The sequence below is a fragment of the Carettochelys insculpta genome, chromosome 4 (assembly GCF_033958435.1).
Source record: "Carettochelys insculpta isolate YL-2023 chromosome 4, ASM3395843v1, whole genome shotgun sequence".
NCBI classification, from domain to species: Eukaryota; Metazoa; Chordata; order Testudines; family Carettochelyidae; genus Carettochelys; species Carettochelys insculpta.
The window spans coordinates 34,995,206-35,010,560 of record NC_134140.1 but is presented as its reverse complement, the minus strand read 5'-3'; the positions used below and the strand labels follow the sequence as shown (position 1 = coordinate 35,010,560).

General features: G+C 43.5%; 1 protein-coding gene across 1 annotated transcript in view; it reads left to right on the top strand.

The window, feature by feature from the left end:
- The window catches only part of SEL1L3 (SEL1L family member 3), a 64,889-nt gene extending 54,839 nt beyond the window's left edge, over nt 1-10,050 (top strand). Inside the window, exons 22-24 of the mRNA XM_074991770.1 lie at nt 5,719-5,821; nt 5,914-5,986; nt 8,474-10,050. Of these exons, the coding sequence (XP_074847871.1) occupies nt 5,719-5,821; nt 5,914-5,986; nt 8,474-8,616 (319 nt within the window). The 3' untranslated portion in view covers nt 8,617-10,050. The remainder of the gene's footprint in view (nt 1-5,718; nt 5,822-5,913; nt 5,987-8,473) is intronic.
- Nucleotides 10,051-15,355: the final 5,305 nt, after the last annotated feature.

Sequence of the window (15,355 nt, the reverse complement as noted above, 5' to 3'; positions counted from 1 at the left end):
TTACAATATTGGATAAGCTGTCACACCTTTTGAAGGCAGTTAGCCTGAGAAAGTGAAGGAGTAGACCATGTTGAAAAAGTACTGGCAAATTTTATTTGTTGCCCTACAAGGAGTTTTCATGCACAGCCTACCCCTTAGTCTCTAGTGATGGCAGGGTAGATCAAAGATCCAAAAGAGGGCAAGTGCATTCCACACCCGACAGTAAGTAAAAGAAGATGGGTGCAACTGGCAAGAAGGTCTTTTCATCGGCATCATGCATCGTGAAAATAGTAAATGATGTCAGCAGTGATGTTGATTTATTAATATCAGGTGGGGAAAATATGTTCATCTCGCCAAAGCACTCCCCAGATTGCTAAGGAATCTGACCAATATCTTGGCTGTGTCTACACTTGCACTCCTCCTTTGAAAGAGGCACGCAAATGAGGGAAATTGAACATGCAAATGAGGTGCAGATTAACATATCTGGTGCCTCATTTGCATATTCTTTCAAAAGAAAAGCAATATAGATGCAACTCTTTCAAAAGTAAACCCCATCTTCGAAAGAACCCTTCTTCCTAAAAAATAAAAGAGCTTATTTCAAAAGAACATGCAGATGAGACAACAGATATGTACATCTACACCTCATTTGCATTCTCGATTTCCCTCATTTGCATGCCTTTTCTGAAGGAGGAATGCAAGTGTAGACATAGCCCTAGAAAACTCAGGGGCGGGCAATGGCTAAATATGCTCAGAGGGTCTTTTCATGTGGTAGATTCAGCACTGAGGCTACGGCTACGCTACAGAGTTCTTTCAAAATAACCACCATCTAGATTACACATGCACTATTTTGAAATAAAATTGAAATAGCAGGTGCATTATTTCAGAATAGAAAACCCTCAATGTAGGAGGAATAATGCCTATTTTGAAATAGAGGAAGGAGAGCTCAGTGGTTTGAGCACTGCCCTACTAAACCCAGGGTTGTGAGCTCAATTCTTGAGGAGGCCCTTTAGGTACTGGGGCAAATAGACATCAGGGATAGTGCTTGGTCCTGCCAAGAGGGCAGGGGACTGGTCTAGATGACCTCCTGAGGTCCCTTCCAGTTCTAGGAAATGTGTGTAAAATTTTATTTTGAAAAAAGTGCTTTTAAGACCCAGAAGAGCACTGTTTCAAAATAAGCCATAATGGACTCCAGTGGCACTATTTCAATATAGTGCTATGTGTCCAGAAATGGTATTTTGAAATACATTTTAGCTTCATTTACACTAGATCGCTCTTTCAAAAGGGACATGCACCACACACACCCATACCCTCTTTCGAAAGAGCGGGACAGGAAACGCCGCAGATGGGGCCGCAGGGGCTGGGCAGCTTGTCGCCACCTAACAGCTGATTGCTGCCATGGTGGACCCCTTTCTTTTGAAAAAGCAAGACATGGAGCATCTATATGTCCTTTTTCAAAAAAAGACCTCTAAAGAGCATCCTCTTCCTATTTTCTGTTTGGAAGAGCGGTTTCGATTCCTGTGGCACCTAACGTTGATTTCATCTTTGAAAGAGTGTGTGGTGTATGTAGACGTGCCATGCACTTCTTGGAAGTGGGGCCTGCTCTTTCAAAAGAACAGGCTAGTGTAGATGCAGCTTTTGTATGCAGATGTATTCTTTCAGAATAAGATATTTCAAAATATCTGTTTCAAAAGAACCTTTTTTTTTTTTTAAATAAGGCTTCAGTGTAGCCATAGCCTGAAAGTGGTTGCTTCAGCTAACACACTATGCAGACATGCTTCACTCAGATCTTCTGTTCTCCGACCTGAAACCAAATCAAAGGCAGATCTTCTCTTCAGCAGTCCTGGAGTTATTTAGTAATAAGACCAAGGAGATAATGGAGAAGATGACAGATCTGAGGTCTACTGAAAGACATCTTGGTGTCCACTTAACTCAGAGGATGAATTTGAGATCAGTCTTCAGGTGCCATGGAAAGTTCTATCCCCCTTCTTATTCACCATCTTATTATTCAGAAAGATGTCATTTTCAGCTTCAGTAGCCTTTTTCTACACAGCCATAGCAGATGGCCCATTTTAAGCCACAAATAAAGGGGAAAGAACCATCAATTATATCATATTCAAAAATCAGACCTCAACTTTGCCGTGAGAATCATAAGCTTCAGCCCAAACAGTAACCTCTCACCAATCACCATCATCTTTCCCAACTTCTTTAGAAGGTCAATGCTCACATTTCCATCACATCAGAAAGATGAATGCTGGAGATGTTATTGTGTGGTTAACTCCATTTGGTTTGATTCCTTTCCTCTGACCAGCCATCCTGTGACTTCTGTTTCAGGATCCCTCTCACATGAATGGGTTGAGGTTAGAGTTCCATCCACTAAGCAACAGAGGAGGTGCCAAGGGAATTCAGAGGACACCATTCCCACTCCAAAAACAACAAGAAGTCCTGTGGTACCTTAGAGACTAACATATTTTGGAGCATAAGCTTTCATGGGCAAAGACCCACTTTGTCAGATTTCGAAGCTGAAATTGACATTAGGTGCTGCAGGAATCGAAACCACTCTTCCAAACAGAAAATAGGAAGATGCTATATATTCACGTCATCTGTGCTAGGTCAGCGACTTATCAGCTAATGCTGCAGATTTTTCATCCTGAACTGAGCATTAATTGTCATAAATGGCCATGAAACTTGAAAGACCCTGATTCTAAGTGAGATCTAGAAAAAGCACCTCTGTAGTGGATTGATGTTTTTCTTCTAATAGAAAGGATTTGCTCTCTAGGGAACTGATATCTGCTACTATAAAAGGAATCCTTTTTTGTAACTAGCAGAAGAGGGTTTTTTTTCCCCCTTGTTTACCATGAGTCCTAACATCTTGAAGAAGGAACATGCATAAATGTTGCAGCCATAGAAAGGTGAACATGCATTGGACAATAGATGGGTAAGATTTAGTACTGGAAGTAGTCTTGTCCATATCAGGAAACTAAGATATTTTTGATGCCCATGTTTGATACAGAAATACACATCTTTCAGACTAAGAGCTGTAAACCAATCTAGAGTGGTCAGGAAGGATATGAAGGATGCTTGTGTCAACAAAGGGGAACTGGTTATTTTTGATAAGGAAGTTGGGCTTTCCATAGATCTCACATGGGGGCTATGTCTACACTAGCCAAAAACTTCGAAATGTCCATGCAAATGGACATTTCGAAGTTTACTAATGAAGCGCTGAAATACATATTCAGTGCTTCATTAGCATGCGGGCAGCCGCGGCACTTCAAAATTGATGCAGCTCGCCACCATGCGGCTTGTCCCAATGGGGCTCCTTTTCGAAAGGAGCCCGCCTACTTCGAAGTCCTCTTATTCCTATGAGCAGATGGGAATAAGGGGACTTCGAAGTAGCCGGGGTCCTTTTGAAAAGGAGCCCCGTCGGGACGAGCCGTGCCAATTTCAAAGTGCCGCGGCCACCCGCATGCTAATGAAGCGCTGAATATGTATTTCAGCGCTTCATTAGTAAACTTCGAAATGGCCATTTGCATGGACATTTCGAAGTTTTTGGCTAGTGTAGACACGGCTGGGATGATGTGTTTGGTAACAGAAAATATCTGGAGTGGGAACAAGCATCAGAGAAGTAGCCGAGTTCGTCTCTCTCTTAAAAAAAAAAAGACCTGTGGCACCTTATAGACTAACAGATATTCTGAAGCATAAGCTTTTGTGGGGTGAAGCGGGTCACCTCCAATGCCTCTAACAGGATGGGAAGTGCATTTCAGCAGATTGACAGTTCAGGTTTCACTGGAGTTCCCAGGAAAAGATACTGCATATAAATATCCTGGAAATAAGAACAACTCTCTGGGCTCTCAAATTGTGTCTGCCTCACATCCAGAACAAGGTGTAACAATTGTCACAGACACCACAGTGAAAAAGGATTGTATCACCAAATGTGCAAAGAAACAGTTGCATTATGGGATTTCATATCCAGCTCATTTATCCCATCACCCCTCCCTCACAGGCAAGGACAATAGCCTGGTAGATCAGATGAACAGAAATGTAATGGAACTTCAAGAATTAACTTTAAAGAAATTGATAGAATTTCAAATAAAAATCCTCACCTGGCAGGGTTACCTGGGTGCAGATTTATAAACCTGTCCTTGCAATTAATGCAAATAGTGAAAAAAGGGATTTGTTGTGGTGCTTCCTGGGTGTACCCAGGTTTGTGAGGCACCTCATCCCCACCTGCTTTTAGCGTGAGGAAACCTCGTCTGTGCTGGGTACGCGTCATCTGTTCAATCCCACCAGTCACAGGCAACACAAGCATGCCCTCCTCAGCTTCGGCAGACTCCGTTGTCCCTCTGCAGCTAAGCAATAGGCACACGCCAACTGCTGGCACCCTGATGGTATTTCTGGATTGTCCTGTCCCTGGATGCCATGGAAGTCAAAGATCCCCTATTCCAAATACCATCATGGAATCTTATTTTACTTCTTGAACAGCTGATAACATGTCCCTTTGAGTCTGTGGAAAACTGCTGTCTATAAACACTGCTTTCATAGTAGCCACAACCTCAGCAAGGTGCATGAGTGAGTTACCACCAAATGGCATCTTATGCATCTTCCACAAGGATGAGGTAGTCTCTGTCCTAATCCAAGGTGGTACCTGACTTTCATATTAATTGGAAAAACACTGGCAGATTATCTGTCAGTCTCACACTCTCGTAGGGAAGTCAAAACTGCATGTGTTAGATGCTAAAAAGTTCTCTATTTCATACGCAGATAACCATAGAAGGCACGGTATATCTCCAGCTTTTACCTGCAGTGGTTAGAGAAGGCAAAGAGAAAATCTGTAAGATAGCAGTCTTTCCATCTCTTCTCAGGTTAGGTCATACTATCAGAGAAATTGATCCCTCCATCACTTGCTATAGACATATTCCAGTTGTAGAGATTTTACAGAATTGCTACTTGGAGCACTATATATACTTTTATAAAACTCTCTAGACCTAACGTCTGGATTGGGCACCATTTGGTGGAGCAGTACTCTAATCCCTACTCAGCTGGGACTCAGAATCCCCCCTTGCAGTATGGGGTGCAGCTTGCCAAACTACCCTATGAATGATTACTTTTAACTGGAGGTTTTGTGGGGTTGGATTCTGAATAGTCACAGTCCCCACTCATCTTCCTGGGAATCCTAATAGAATTTTGACTTGGAGGCCAAGGTTGGAAGGAATTGCAGCAGCAGGGAGTGTCACACCCCCTTTTGTAGCCTCACCCTCAGAACATACAGCAATGTGGAGGGAAGAGGTTGGGAGACACTCTTAGGGGCACTGCTGCAAGAATATTCCACCACCTCAGCTACATCCACTGATGTATCCCCTGAGTAGGAACACAGTGTCCATCTCTAAGTTATGGGTACATTACCATTGTGTCTTTTCTGTTGACTGACAGAGAGCTAGTTTTCCTGACATGACATAAAGCAAGTCCCATTCTGCCCTCTAAGTGAAGTGCCGTGTGTAGTGCAAGTTCACTTGGGAATCTGCAACATTGTAGAACCACCTTACAGATAAATGAGAAAGGATGGCCTAGTGGTTAATGCATAGACTTGTGAGTCTGACCATTGTTCCCAGCTTTGCTACTGAAGGGTTGTGAGACTTCAGATGGACCAGTGCTAGCAGTCTTTCTTATGTGCTCCCATCGCTACAGAAGTAAAGAGGAGTACTTTGTACTCATTAAATAGTATTATTTTTATTTTGTTTATAGGTGCTGGAGTTACAGCGATCAAGAATCAGTTAATCCATGCCTATTAGCTTTGCTCTATTTTTACTTGAGACTTTTCTGGAATAACATTCTGCATTCTACTCTGGTATGTAATATTTCATTGTCATATTCATCAGTAGAGTTATAGCCAATGCCCTGGCTTCATATTGACCTAATACATTTCTAAACTTACTGCAGGTCTACTTCATGGGAACTTTTCTTGTGTCAATACTGGTTGCAGTTGCGGTGCAGTATTTTCAGTCTCTGTCTGGTAAGTATTTGCCATAGTCAGGCTGAAATAACCTAGAAAAGTACTACATATGAAGATATAACAGACATTCTAGATTTGGTGCCAGCATGCAGTTCATAGATAATTTAAGGCAAGCAGTGTCCTACAATTCCATCTCATCTCACAGGGCCTGCAAACTATTTAACTTCAAGAGTAGATCTGATTTACACAAATAGTCCTCTTGCCTTCAGAGCACCACTCCATGAGTAAGGATGCGCAGACTCTAGCTTCAAGTGCAGAACAATTTCACCATTATTTCACCAACACCAGCCAAATGTAATGCGATTAGAGCAGCTGACAGTCATTCTTAGAACATAGAGCAGTTTCCAAGGAGTAGCTGTGTTGTCTATTTCAGCAAAAATAATGAGGAATCCTATGGTACCTTAAAGGCTAACAAATTAATGAGGGTACAAGCTCACTTCCTCTGGTTCTTATGGTTTATAGTGTTGTAGAACTCAGCTTTAAATAAGCATAATGTCTCAGCCTCCAAAACATAATGTCTCGGCCTCTGAAAAGCGAGTAATAGATATATGCATAAATTAATGGCTTTTGTTCCTAAGACCTTGGCTGTTTTTAACATTGCAGCTTGAAAATTGCAGTTTCTTTCTGTTTGGCTGGAGAGTCCCAGAAATGGGAAAAAGATCTACTAATTAGAAAGTTCCTCTCTCTGCCAGTGCAGGATTACCTGCTGCTATACTTTTTCTAGCTTTCTTCTCCCCCCCCGCAATCCAGATTTCAGATGCTTCAAGTGACCTGTCTTCTGTGACTTTCCTTGGGAAAGTAGTCTCCAAAACATGCACTGTTACGCTGTTTTCCCTGCTATCCAGTCCAGACTTTTTATTTAGGATTTTTATCCTCCTAATCCATTCTGAAATTTCATACTCCAGGTTATACCCACTGCACTGTCCTCATTTAAGCCTGTTGCTAAGGTAGCTGGTTACAAAGATTCCCAGTAGAGCATTACATTTAGGAGATAAGTGCTAGAAGGAGTAGATTGTTTCCTTTTATAGCCCTTATACCTCTCACCTTATGTAGTCAGACTAATGAGTTTATTACTTCAGGTGACTATTGCCACTAGACTCAGAGTGTTGTGCACCTGTATTGTGCTCCACCAAATGGGTGGGTAGTGGAGCCAGTTGGGCTTCTCAAATCACAAGCCTGGGGATGCCAACTTTCCTGACCTGATGGACCAAGTGCCATAGCTGGAAATGGCATGTGGTCCATCCAGTCAGGAAAGTTGGCAACCTACCCACTTGGTCCCAGTGTCATATTTACTGGGGAGCATCTCTGTCTCATACTAGTGGGTAAAAGCTCAGATTTTACACCAGTGCAGAATCAGACATAGAAGCACGAGAGTAGATTAAAATGGATCTAAGACTGGAAGATCCTGCCCAGGCTCTCTTTTTGATAGGGAGGAAGTAGAGATTGAGTGTTGGAGCCACAAATCAGCCTTTAGTCTCCTGTTCTTTTTTCAGTTTAAAGGAATATGATATACAAAAACCATTGTCTAGGAGGAGAAGTGCTCCTGGAGGTCACAAATCATCAGTCAGAAAAGCTGAGGAGCACGATGAGCCACAAACAAAAAAGGGAGCACAGGAAGGCACATGTCTAAGGACAAGACAGTTTTAGATGTGCAAACTGTGGAAGAACTAAGGACAGACTGTGGAAAGAAGGTTTCCATTATATCGTACTTTCTTGCAAACGTAAAAATGTTATCTTCTACTCCTCATAGAATGGCTGTATGATGGTATTATTGGAACAAAAATCAGTTACTAAGGCACTGTCTCTACACTGTACAGTTTGGGCAAAAGGGATGTGAATGGCAGAGTATATCAAAATGTTGCACACAGATTGGCCTGTGTGGACACTGCTAATGCAGAACTAAAAGATACCATCACATGAATGTCACCCTTTCTCTAAAACTATCGTTTTGTTTGCAATAGCAGCATCTGCATGAGGCAACTAGCATTCAATACTTCAGTGTGTTCTGCAGTTGATGCCCCATCATCCATGCTGTAGTGTAATGTAGACAAGTGCTAGGTGAAAATATTATACTTTCCTAGGTAAGATTTGAAAAATCTCCATCAACACTTCAAATACAAATAAAGTCCTTTATAATTACAAATTTCCTTTATTAAAATAACATTTACTAAATCATTAAGAAATGAGAGTGACAACATATATAAATTATTCACAGATGCATTATAGATTTGATTTTGAAAGCCCTGTCCTTTATTACTAGCCGCAATTGATGTAATTTGGGTGCCATCATAATGCATACAGGCCAAAGAGACACAATTAAAGTTACACTGGGCTACTTTAATTGAAATTTTCCAACTTTTCAATGCTTGATTTTACTTTCCTGTAATTATATTTATATATTTTTATTGCAGCCAGATAGGTACATGTATGTTATATACAGTACTACCTTTGAATATTTAATCTGTTTGTGTGTTTTTTTTAATACAGCCAATGATTCTCACGCACCAAGGCAAGAACAGTCTCCAGATGTACATTCTTCTGCTGAAAACACCAGTGAGACTAGATCAACAGAACAAGAGGAATCTATGCTTACAAACAATTTAGCTCAGCATCCCCATTTGATCAGCTGAGGTTTTAGTCTCCTAAAGAGTTGAATTCTAAAGCAAATGTTAGGAAGGCATAGCCTTGAGCAGTTACAGTGCTACGAGTTCACAACTTTATACAATTGTATTAACAATGTGCTTTGTGGGCTATGTCCGGCTCTTAGTTACACCTCGGCAAACCCACTGATCTACTCTATCATAAAAAGCGGAGGAAATTTTTAAAAACCAGAACCAAGAGTACATATAAATGCATTGTATGGTCTCATTTTTGATGGGAATGGTAAAACATGGGTGAAACCCCAATGCCACTAAAGTCAATGGGAAAATTCCTATTGACTTCAGTATGGTTAAGATTTCACCCATGATATCCCATATTTACCAACAGTTAGACAAGGCTAAATTTCCTGTAGCCCTGTTCCTCTAGGCCTGGCAACCAGCCGTGTGTTTGTTTTGAATGTATTGGGCACCTGCACAAGAGCAACTGATTGTAGAGTACATCCCCCTTTACCTAAACACGCACACAAACAGTGGGGCTGCCACACTAAATCAGTGAACAGTTTCTTCTCAGAGTCTGATTTAAGTAACAGAGGAGGGGATTTCTCTCCAGTTTATCTTAAACTTTCCTTGAACAACATTGCTGGTTAGGTGTCATTTAAATTAATTAATATGTCTACACAGCACTGAGTACAAAGGGGTCTTTGATTTCATGTCTAGAGGTCTAATAGGCTATGGTAATATAAATGATAATAAATAATAAAAATGCTAGTTAGGACAGGCTGGGTATCAGGATGTAATCACACAGACTATAGATCTTCTCTGTCTGATTTTAAAGCTGTGCAAAATCAGTGGTGGTAGGACAGGCATGACTGTATGTGTTCAGCAGGGCTGTGTACACTTAATCGTACAGATCAGATGTAATTGTATCCATCTATGCATCAAAGCGGGCTAAATCGACTCTCTTTCACTATTTTATTTGCAAGAGTAAATAAAATTATTTTTCTATTGTTGACTGTGTGGTAAATGGCTTATTTGTCTTTTTATCTTTTGTTACAGATAAGATAGCTCATCACAAATCTTGTGGTCACTAATTGGCTGTGGAGGATATAATCTGTTCAAGCTATCTCCTCACACCCCAAGCAAACAGTGCTCCACTACTTGTAGCATTTTCAGAAAATGCTCAGCAGCAAATGGACAATCTGGACTTTTAACTGGAAAAACAAGAATCACAAAAAGCCAAAGCATTTTGAGACATTTGGGGTTTGATTTTCTGACCAAAATGCCAGAAAATTTTCTAGAAAAGCAGATAGTGTCAGTGAAAATGTTCATTTATTCAGAAACCCAGTTTTATGTCAATATTTTGGCCATCTCCAATGTTCAGTTCAGCAACATAATCACAGCATCCATTATTAGCATGAACTGTTTTTACCAAAGTCCAGTTATTTTCACTAATAAAAACTTGAATGGTAAACTCGCCTATTTGTCTATAACATAGTACATTGTAATTGAAAAGCCATATGATCTAGTTAGTTCTATTTACCTAGAGCCTCAGTCACAAAAACCCATGCTCTAACAATAGAAAGGGGCTTTAAAGTCAGCATAAATTAAATGTAAAATAAGTTATAATCAGGCATTTAATATCCACCATTCACCGGGCCAGCTCTGCCCCCCTCTCCATCAGCGCAGAGTTGGACAAGCCATCTTTGCCACCAGTTTGGGGATGGGAGGCAGCAGCCCTCCCCCCAAAGGCAGCACCACCCTCTGTGCATGGGCATGAGTGAGCCTGGGCCAGGGAGGGCACTGTCATGGTCTCCCCAGGGCCTCTGGCATTCAGGGTGGCTCTATTGGAGTTGTGCAGAGTCTGTGGGAGGGAGGTGATTGCGCTGCGCTGCCCTTATGAAATTTCACACCCCCACCACTTTGCCCTCCAATGGGCTAGAAGACAGGTGGGAGTTCAAGTGATTTGACTAAACAATGAAGATAAAGTGAGAAAAGCACCAAATGCATGAAGCTGCAGACAGACCTCCTGGACTGTACAAAGTGCCGCTACAGGATCAGAACCCGAGTCCCGCTGAAAGGCCACAGCATTCGGCATCTTGGGGTGCTTTTGCAAATCCTACTAGATTTACTTGTGGGGAGTGGGAACTTGGGGTGAGTGTGCAGCACCTGAGACTCAGGCACCTAGCTTTTAAGGTAGATGCCTAGGCTCCTCATGCAAGGACAGTTATCTGTCTAGCAAAGGAATTCCCAGAACTAGTGCCACCCTGGTGAGCAACAAAAATAAAGAGGAACGTTGCCACTATCATCCTTGGGGTATGGCATAACGTTCAAGTTGTATTTTTCACCTGATGCGGTGGTTTTGAATAAGGCACTCACCTTAGATTCCAAACCATACAATCTTGTCAATCCATGTGGTGTGGCAGGCTGAGGGGAGCGAATTGGTGTCTGTTGTTTAGACACCTATTGGTTGAGGATCGCTCTTCCTGGCAAATAGGACCTGCAGGAAACAGTGCTCCAGCCCGTGCCACTTCTGCTGCTCCCCCTCACCAGGAGTGTTTGGATTAGGTAGTCTGGGGGCAGGACTGGCTAATCACAGGGATGAGATGGGGACCCAATTTATCCCCACTTTCCTTTTCCCATCTCCTCCCTGATTGGTTCACCTGTTCTGTCCTTTATTGCTCATCCACCTTCCCACCCATCACTCAGGAGCATCTGGGCTACTTGTGCTCCTTGCTGTTGCCTGGGAGGTGAATTGAGGGGCTACTGCCACCCTGCAATGGCTTCTTGAGAGAGCAGAAAAGGACTCAGCAAACAGAAACACTACATAATGCAGCCTTTTATTGCACTCATAATTTTATATGGCCTTTCTTGTAAGTGTATCAAATATTGTTTATACTGCAGAGATTTGAACCTTTATCACACCACTATGTCTGCAGCAAATTTAGATTCAAACAAAGCAGCAAGGGCCCACAAATTACTGTAATAAATGTCTGAATCTGTCAGAAGACCAAGTTATGACAATGTGTGACGTACATGCGTAGATACTAGAGATAGAAAATGCTTTGCACAGCATAAAATGTAATGGCATGCAGTAATAAAAATAAGGGAGCACATTTATGAGGCCAATAAAATAAAAGTTTATTATCCATCCTCTGCTTTTACCTAGTTAGCAGGGGAAATATAGAGCTTGACTAACTAGCAAGACAAAGCCTTTTCGGTCTTCCCAACTAATCACTACTATTCAACTATGAGGTGTCTGACTCCATGTCACACGTTAGACCCATGGTTTTCACCCAGTGTGCCATGAGAACTGTCCATGTCATGAAATTGTCAATTTCCACTTGCTGTGGCTCTTTGCACCCAGCAGCCAGCTCAATCCTGGAACACGCAGCATGACAGAAGTCTGCCTGGGAGCATGGGCAGGGTGGTGGGGGCCAGCCCGGGAGAGGCATGCCCACTAGGGACTGCACAGCACAGGGGAAAGCTGGCTGCTCAGATAGCAGCTGAGCCCAACACACTGGACCAGCTTTTTGGCAGCCCCTTGAAAGGGGTGGCCCCAGGTGACTGCCTGGTTCACCAGCCCCTTGGATCAGCTCTGGGAGGAGGGGTGGGACTGACTTCCTGCATTATTCACCCATAAATATCCGCTCATATGCCACTCTTGGCACCCATGCCAGGGATTGCTGGGTGATAGTGGCCTCTTATCCACCTGCAAGCTGTTCAGGAACCAATGGGAGGGTTGGTGCCTAACCTGTCACTGCAAAAAAAGATGTGTTTTCTATTGAGCTAGCCTAGTGGAGACAAGGCATTGCCTGCATGTGAAAAGCACCGCTGGTTTTGTCTTCAGGAGGATTTGGCCACGGCCGTTATCGCATGTAATCTAGAAGTGGTACAATAAACCCTCAATTTAACAGACTAACTGGGGTCCGTTAAACCCAGAAGTCCATTAAGTACAAGGGCTTACTGCTCCCGCCCCCCCCCGCCAGGCTCCCCCAGCGCCCCTCTCCCCCCTCAAAAAATGTCAACCACTCACCACAGCTGCTGCCACTGAAGGAGCTGGTGCAGCTGCCAGCTGGCTGTGCCACCAGAAGAGCCACCACCAGAGCCACCACATGCTCCTCCCACCTGCGTAGGGGCACATACACAAGTGCCATCTGCCTACATATGCGCCCGGGAGAAGGTGTGGCAGCTCTGGTCCAGACTGCAGTGGAGGGTTCAGCACAGGCTGCTCCAGTGGCTCAGGTAAGTTGCCTTACTTTTTTGGAGGGTGAGGAGGAGGATTTAGGATTTTACGGGCCCCAATTAAGTGGGCTTGGGGAACAATGGGGGGCCTGGCAGACATATGCTATTCCCAAAGTCCACTACATCAGGGTCCCTAAAAATCACGGGTTTACTGTGTAAGAGCACCTTTCCCCATGGTCTTCTAGACCTCCAGAGGTAGCTGGGACCCCTGGAGCAGGCAGCTGGGACCTTATAGATGGATCCTGGGTCTGCAGAGTTATAAATGACAGACATCATCACCAGTATGATCAGATCTAATAGGAATTGATTAATGTCACGTTAGGTGTGGGTAAATATACTGAGAGGTCCCCAGGCAAATTTTGTCCAAGAGAACAAATGCTGACGTATCTGCTGGGTTGTGTAAATAGTCCTTCTGATGAATCATTAATTTGACCTGCTGAAGTTGACCAAAGAAATAGATTTGTTCATATATTTTTTCCATATTCAGCCAAGGCCATGAGAAAGGTCTATTGTCATTTGTAGATATCAGTATATGGCAGTCAAAGGGCAAATTTTTGGGCAGCATTTTCAACTTGATTAAGTGGAGGTTTCTACAATGTTATCACAGCAGGGTAATACTCAGTTGTGTTTTAACAACTCATAGCTGAACATGGCCCTTGGAGCTAGATTCACGAGGATGTAGCATATGGCTGCACTGCAATGTAAACCTATGCATGAGCCTCAGGTCATACCTCACCCCTTTTGTGTCTACACTGCAACTGCAATAACCCAGAGCTCAGATGCAGGGTCCTAGGATGCTGCATGACTGGATGATCTGAGCTCAAGTGAAGCTGGGACCCCCCTGTCCAAGCCCTATTGCCTGGTAGTGTAGAGACAGCCTTGATTTACTTAGGTCTTGGGAGTCAGCTGGAAGTATCACAAAATTCCATGTGACAACTTTCTTAGGACTCTTTAGCCCAACAATCTACTGAAAACAGAAGCCACCCCCCAGACTTCTCAAGTGACAGTCTCCCATTCGCTTCTGATCACCAATCTGCAAGCACACTGTTAGAGTCTCCTGGGTTTGCAGCCGAGAGTAGCCCATCCACAGGCATGAGAAATAGGGGTTTGGGAGGTGCTGCACCACCCCCAGATTTTGTATCCTGCACTAGTGTCCTGTGCACCAGCCCACACCCAAGGGCCCTACAGATGCCCGGGGTCCCAGCTGCCCGCTCCAGGGGGCTCTGACCACTGACTTCACTGCCTCTGGAGGTCCCAGCCACCTGTCCCACAGGCTCTGCTGTCAGTCTTGGGTTCTGCTACTGTCCAGGATCCTGGCCCCTAGGCCACAGGCCTCTGCCGCAGGCTGTGGGGCTCTGACTAGCTTTCCCTCATTCAAGGCTCTGCAGCCACGCCAGCTGTGGCTGCAGCCTGGGGTGGCAACTGTTGCAGAGGAGGTAAGGAGGGGGAAATCACACGGCTCAGCATTGCACCCCCCACCCCTTAGAATCATTCCAGCTGAACTGAACCCATCAATCCTTTTGCAAAGCAAGCAGCTTCCCAGTAGAATGCAGGGCAGGTGGCAATGTTTTCCCATGGTGCACCACACATGCAGGGCTAGAGCAGCTGTATTTCAGGGGACTTGGGTCAATATATTGCTGTGTAGACACCAGAGCTCTTGGTTCAACAACAGGTAAGAAGAGTCTTACCCTAGGGTTAAAATACACTGTAGATGCTCAAGTCCAGGCTAACCTAACTTGGATTAGTAAGACCATAGTCAGCTAACCCTGGACTTATACTGCAGTGTTGCCATACAATGAGGCAACTAACTGTGCCCTTAGGTGCCTAGTTCCAACATTTATCAACCACTAGCACTCACAAAGCACTGCCCAAGTGCCAACTACACTTGTAGATGCCTAAATTCCCTTGGCACCCACATTTCCACTAGTAAAAGCCTCTAGACCCCTAAATGTTTGCCACCAATTCATGCACAAAACTGCTTGACACCTGAAAGTGCAATTCCCCCACAGGCAGACTTGAACCTGGGCCCACCACATAAGACAATTAACCATCTAGGGGCGTGGGTTACAAAAGCACCATGCAATTCGTACCTAACTCATGCATATGCCCCAGAGGGATTTATAAACTTCACGTTTCAGCATTTAAATAGCTTTCAAAACCTGTAAAGACCCTTCTGCAAATGGGAATTATATACCTAAATCACTTAGGTGCTTCTGAAGTTTCTCTCCCTGGGACTGTAACTATGATTATTTGCAAAAAACAAACAAACCAACCCCTGACTTTTGTTATTAAATTGAGCTCAGTATCTCCTGCTAACCAGGTTTACGCATAGCATAATACAGTAATTTTATTATTGCTGTCTTTGAGGTTATATCCCACATTTTACTGCTTAGATCCAATATACCACATCACATGTTGTATGAGACAAAAACATTGTCACGTAATAAAGTGCATAACAGTACTCCAGCCGTTTGTTATCAGCATTTCTCTGCACGTATCTCTGGTTTATTTGTAGTGTACCCAAAAC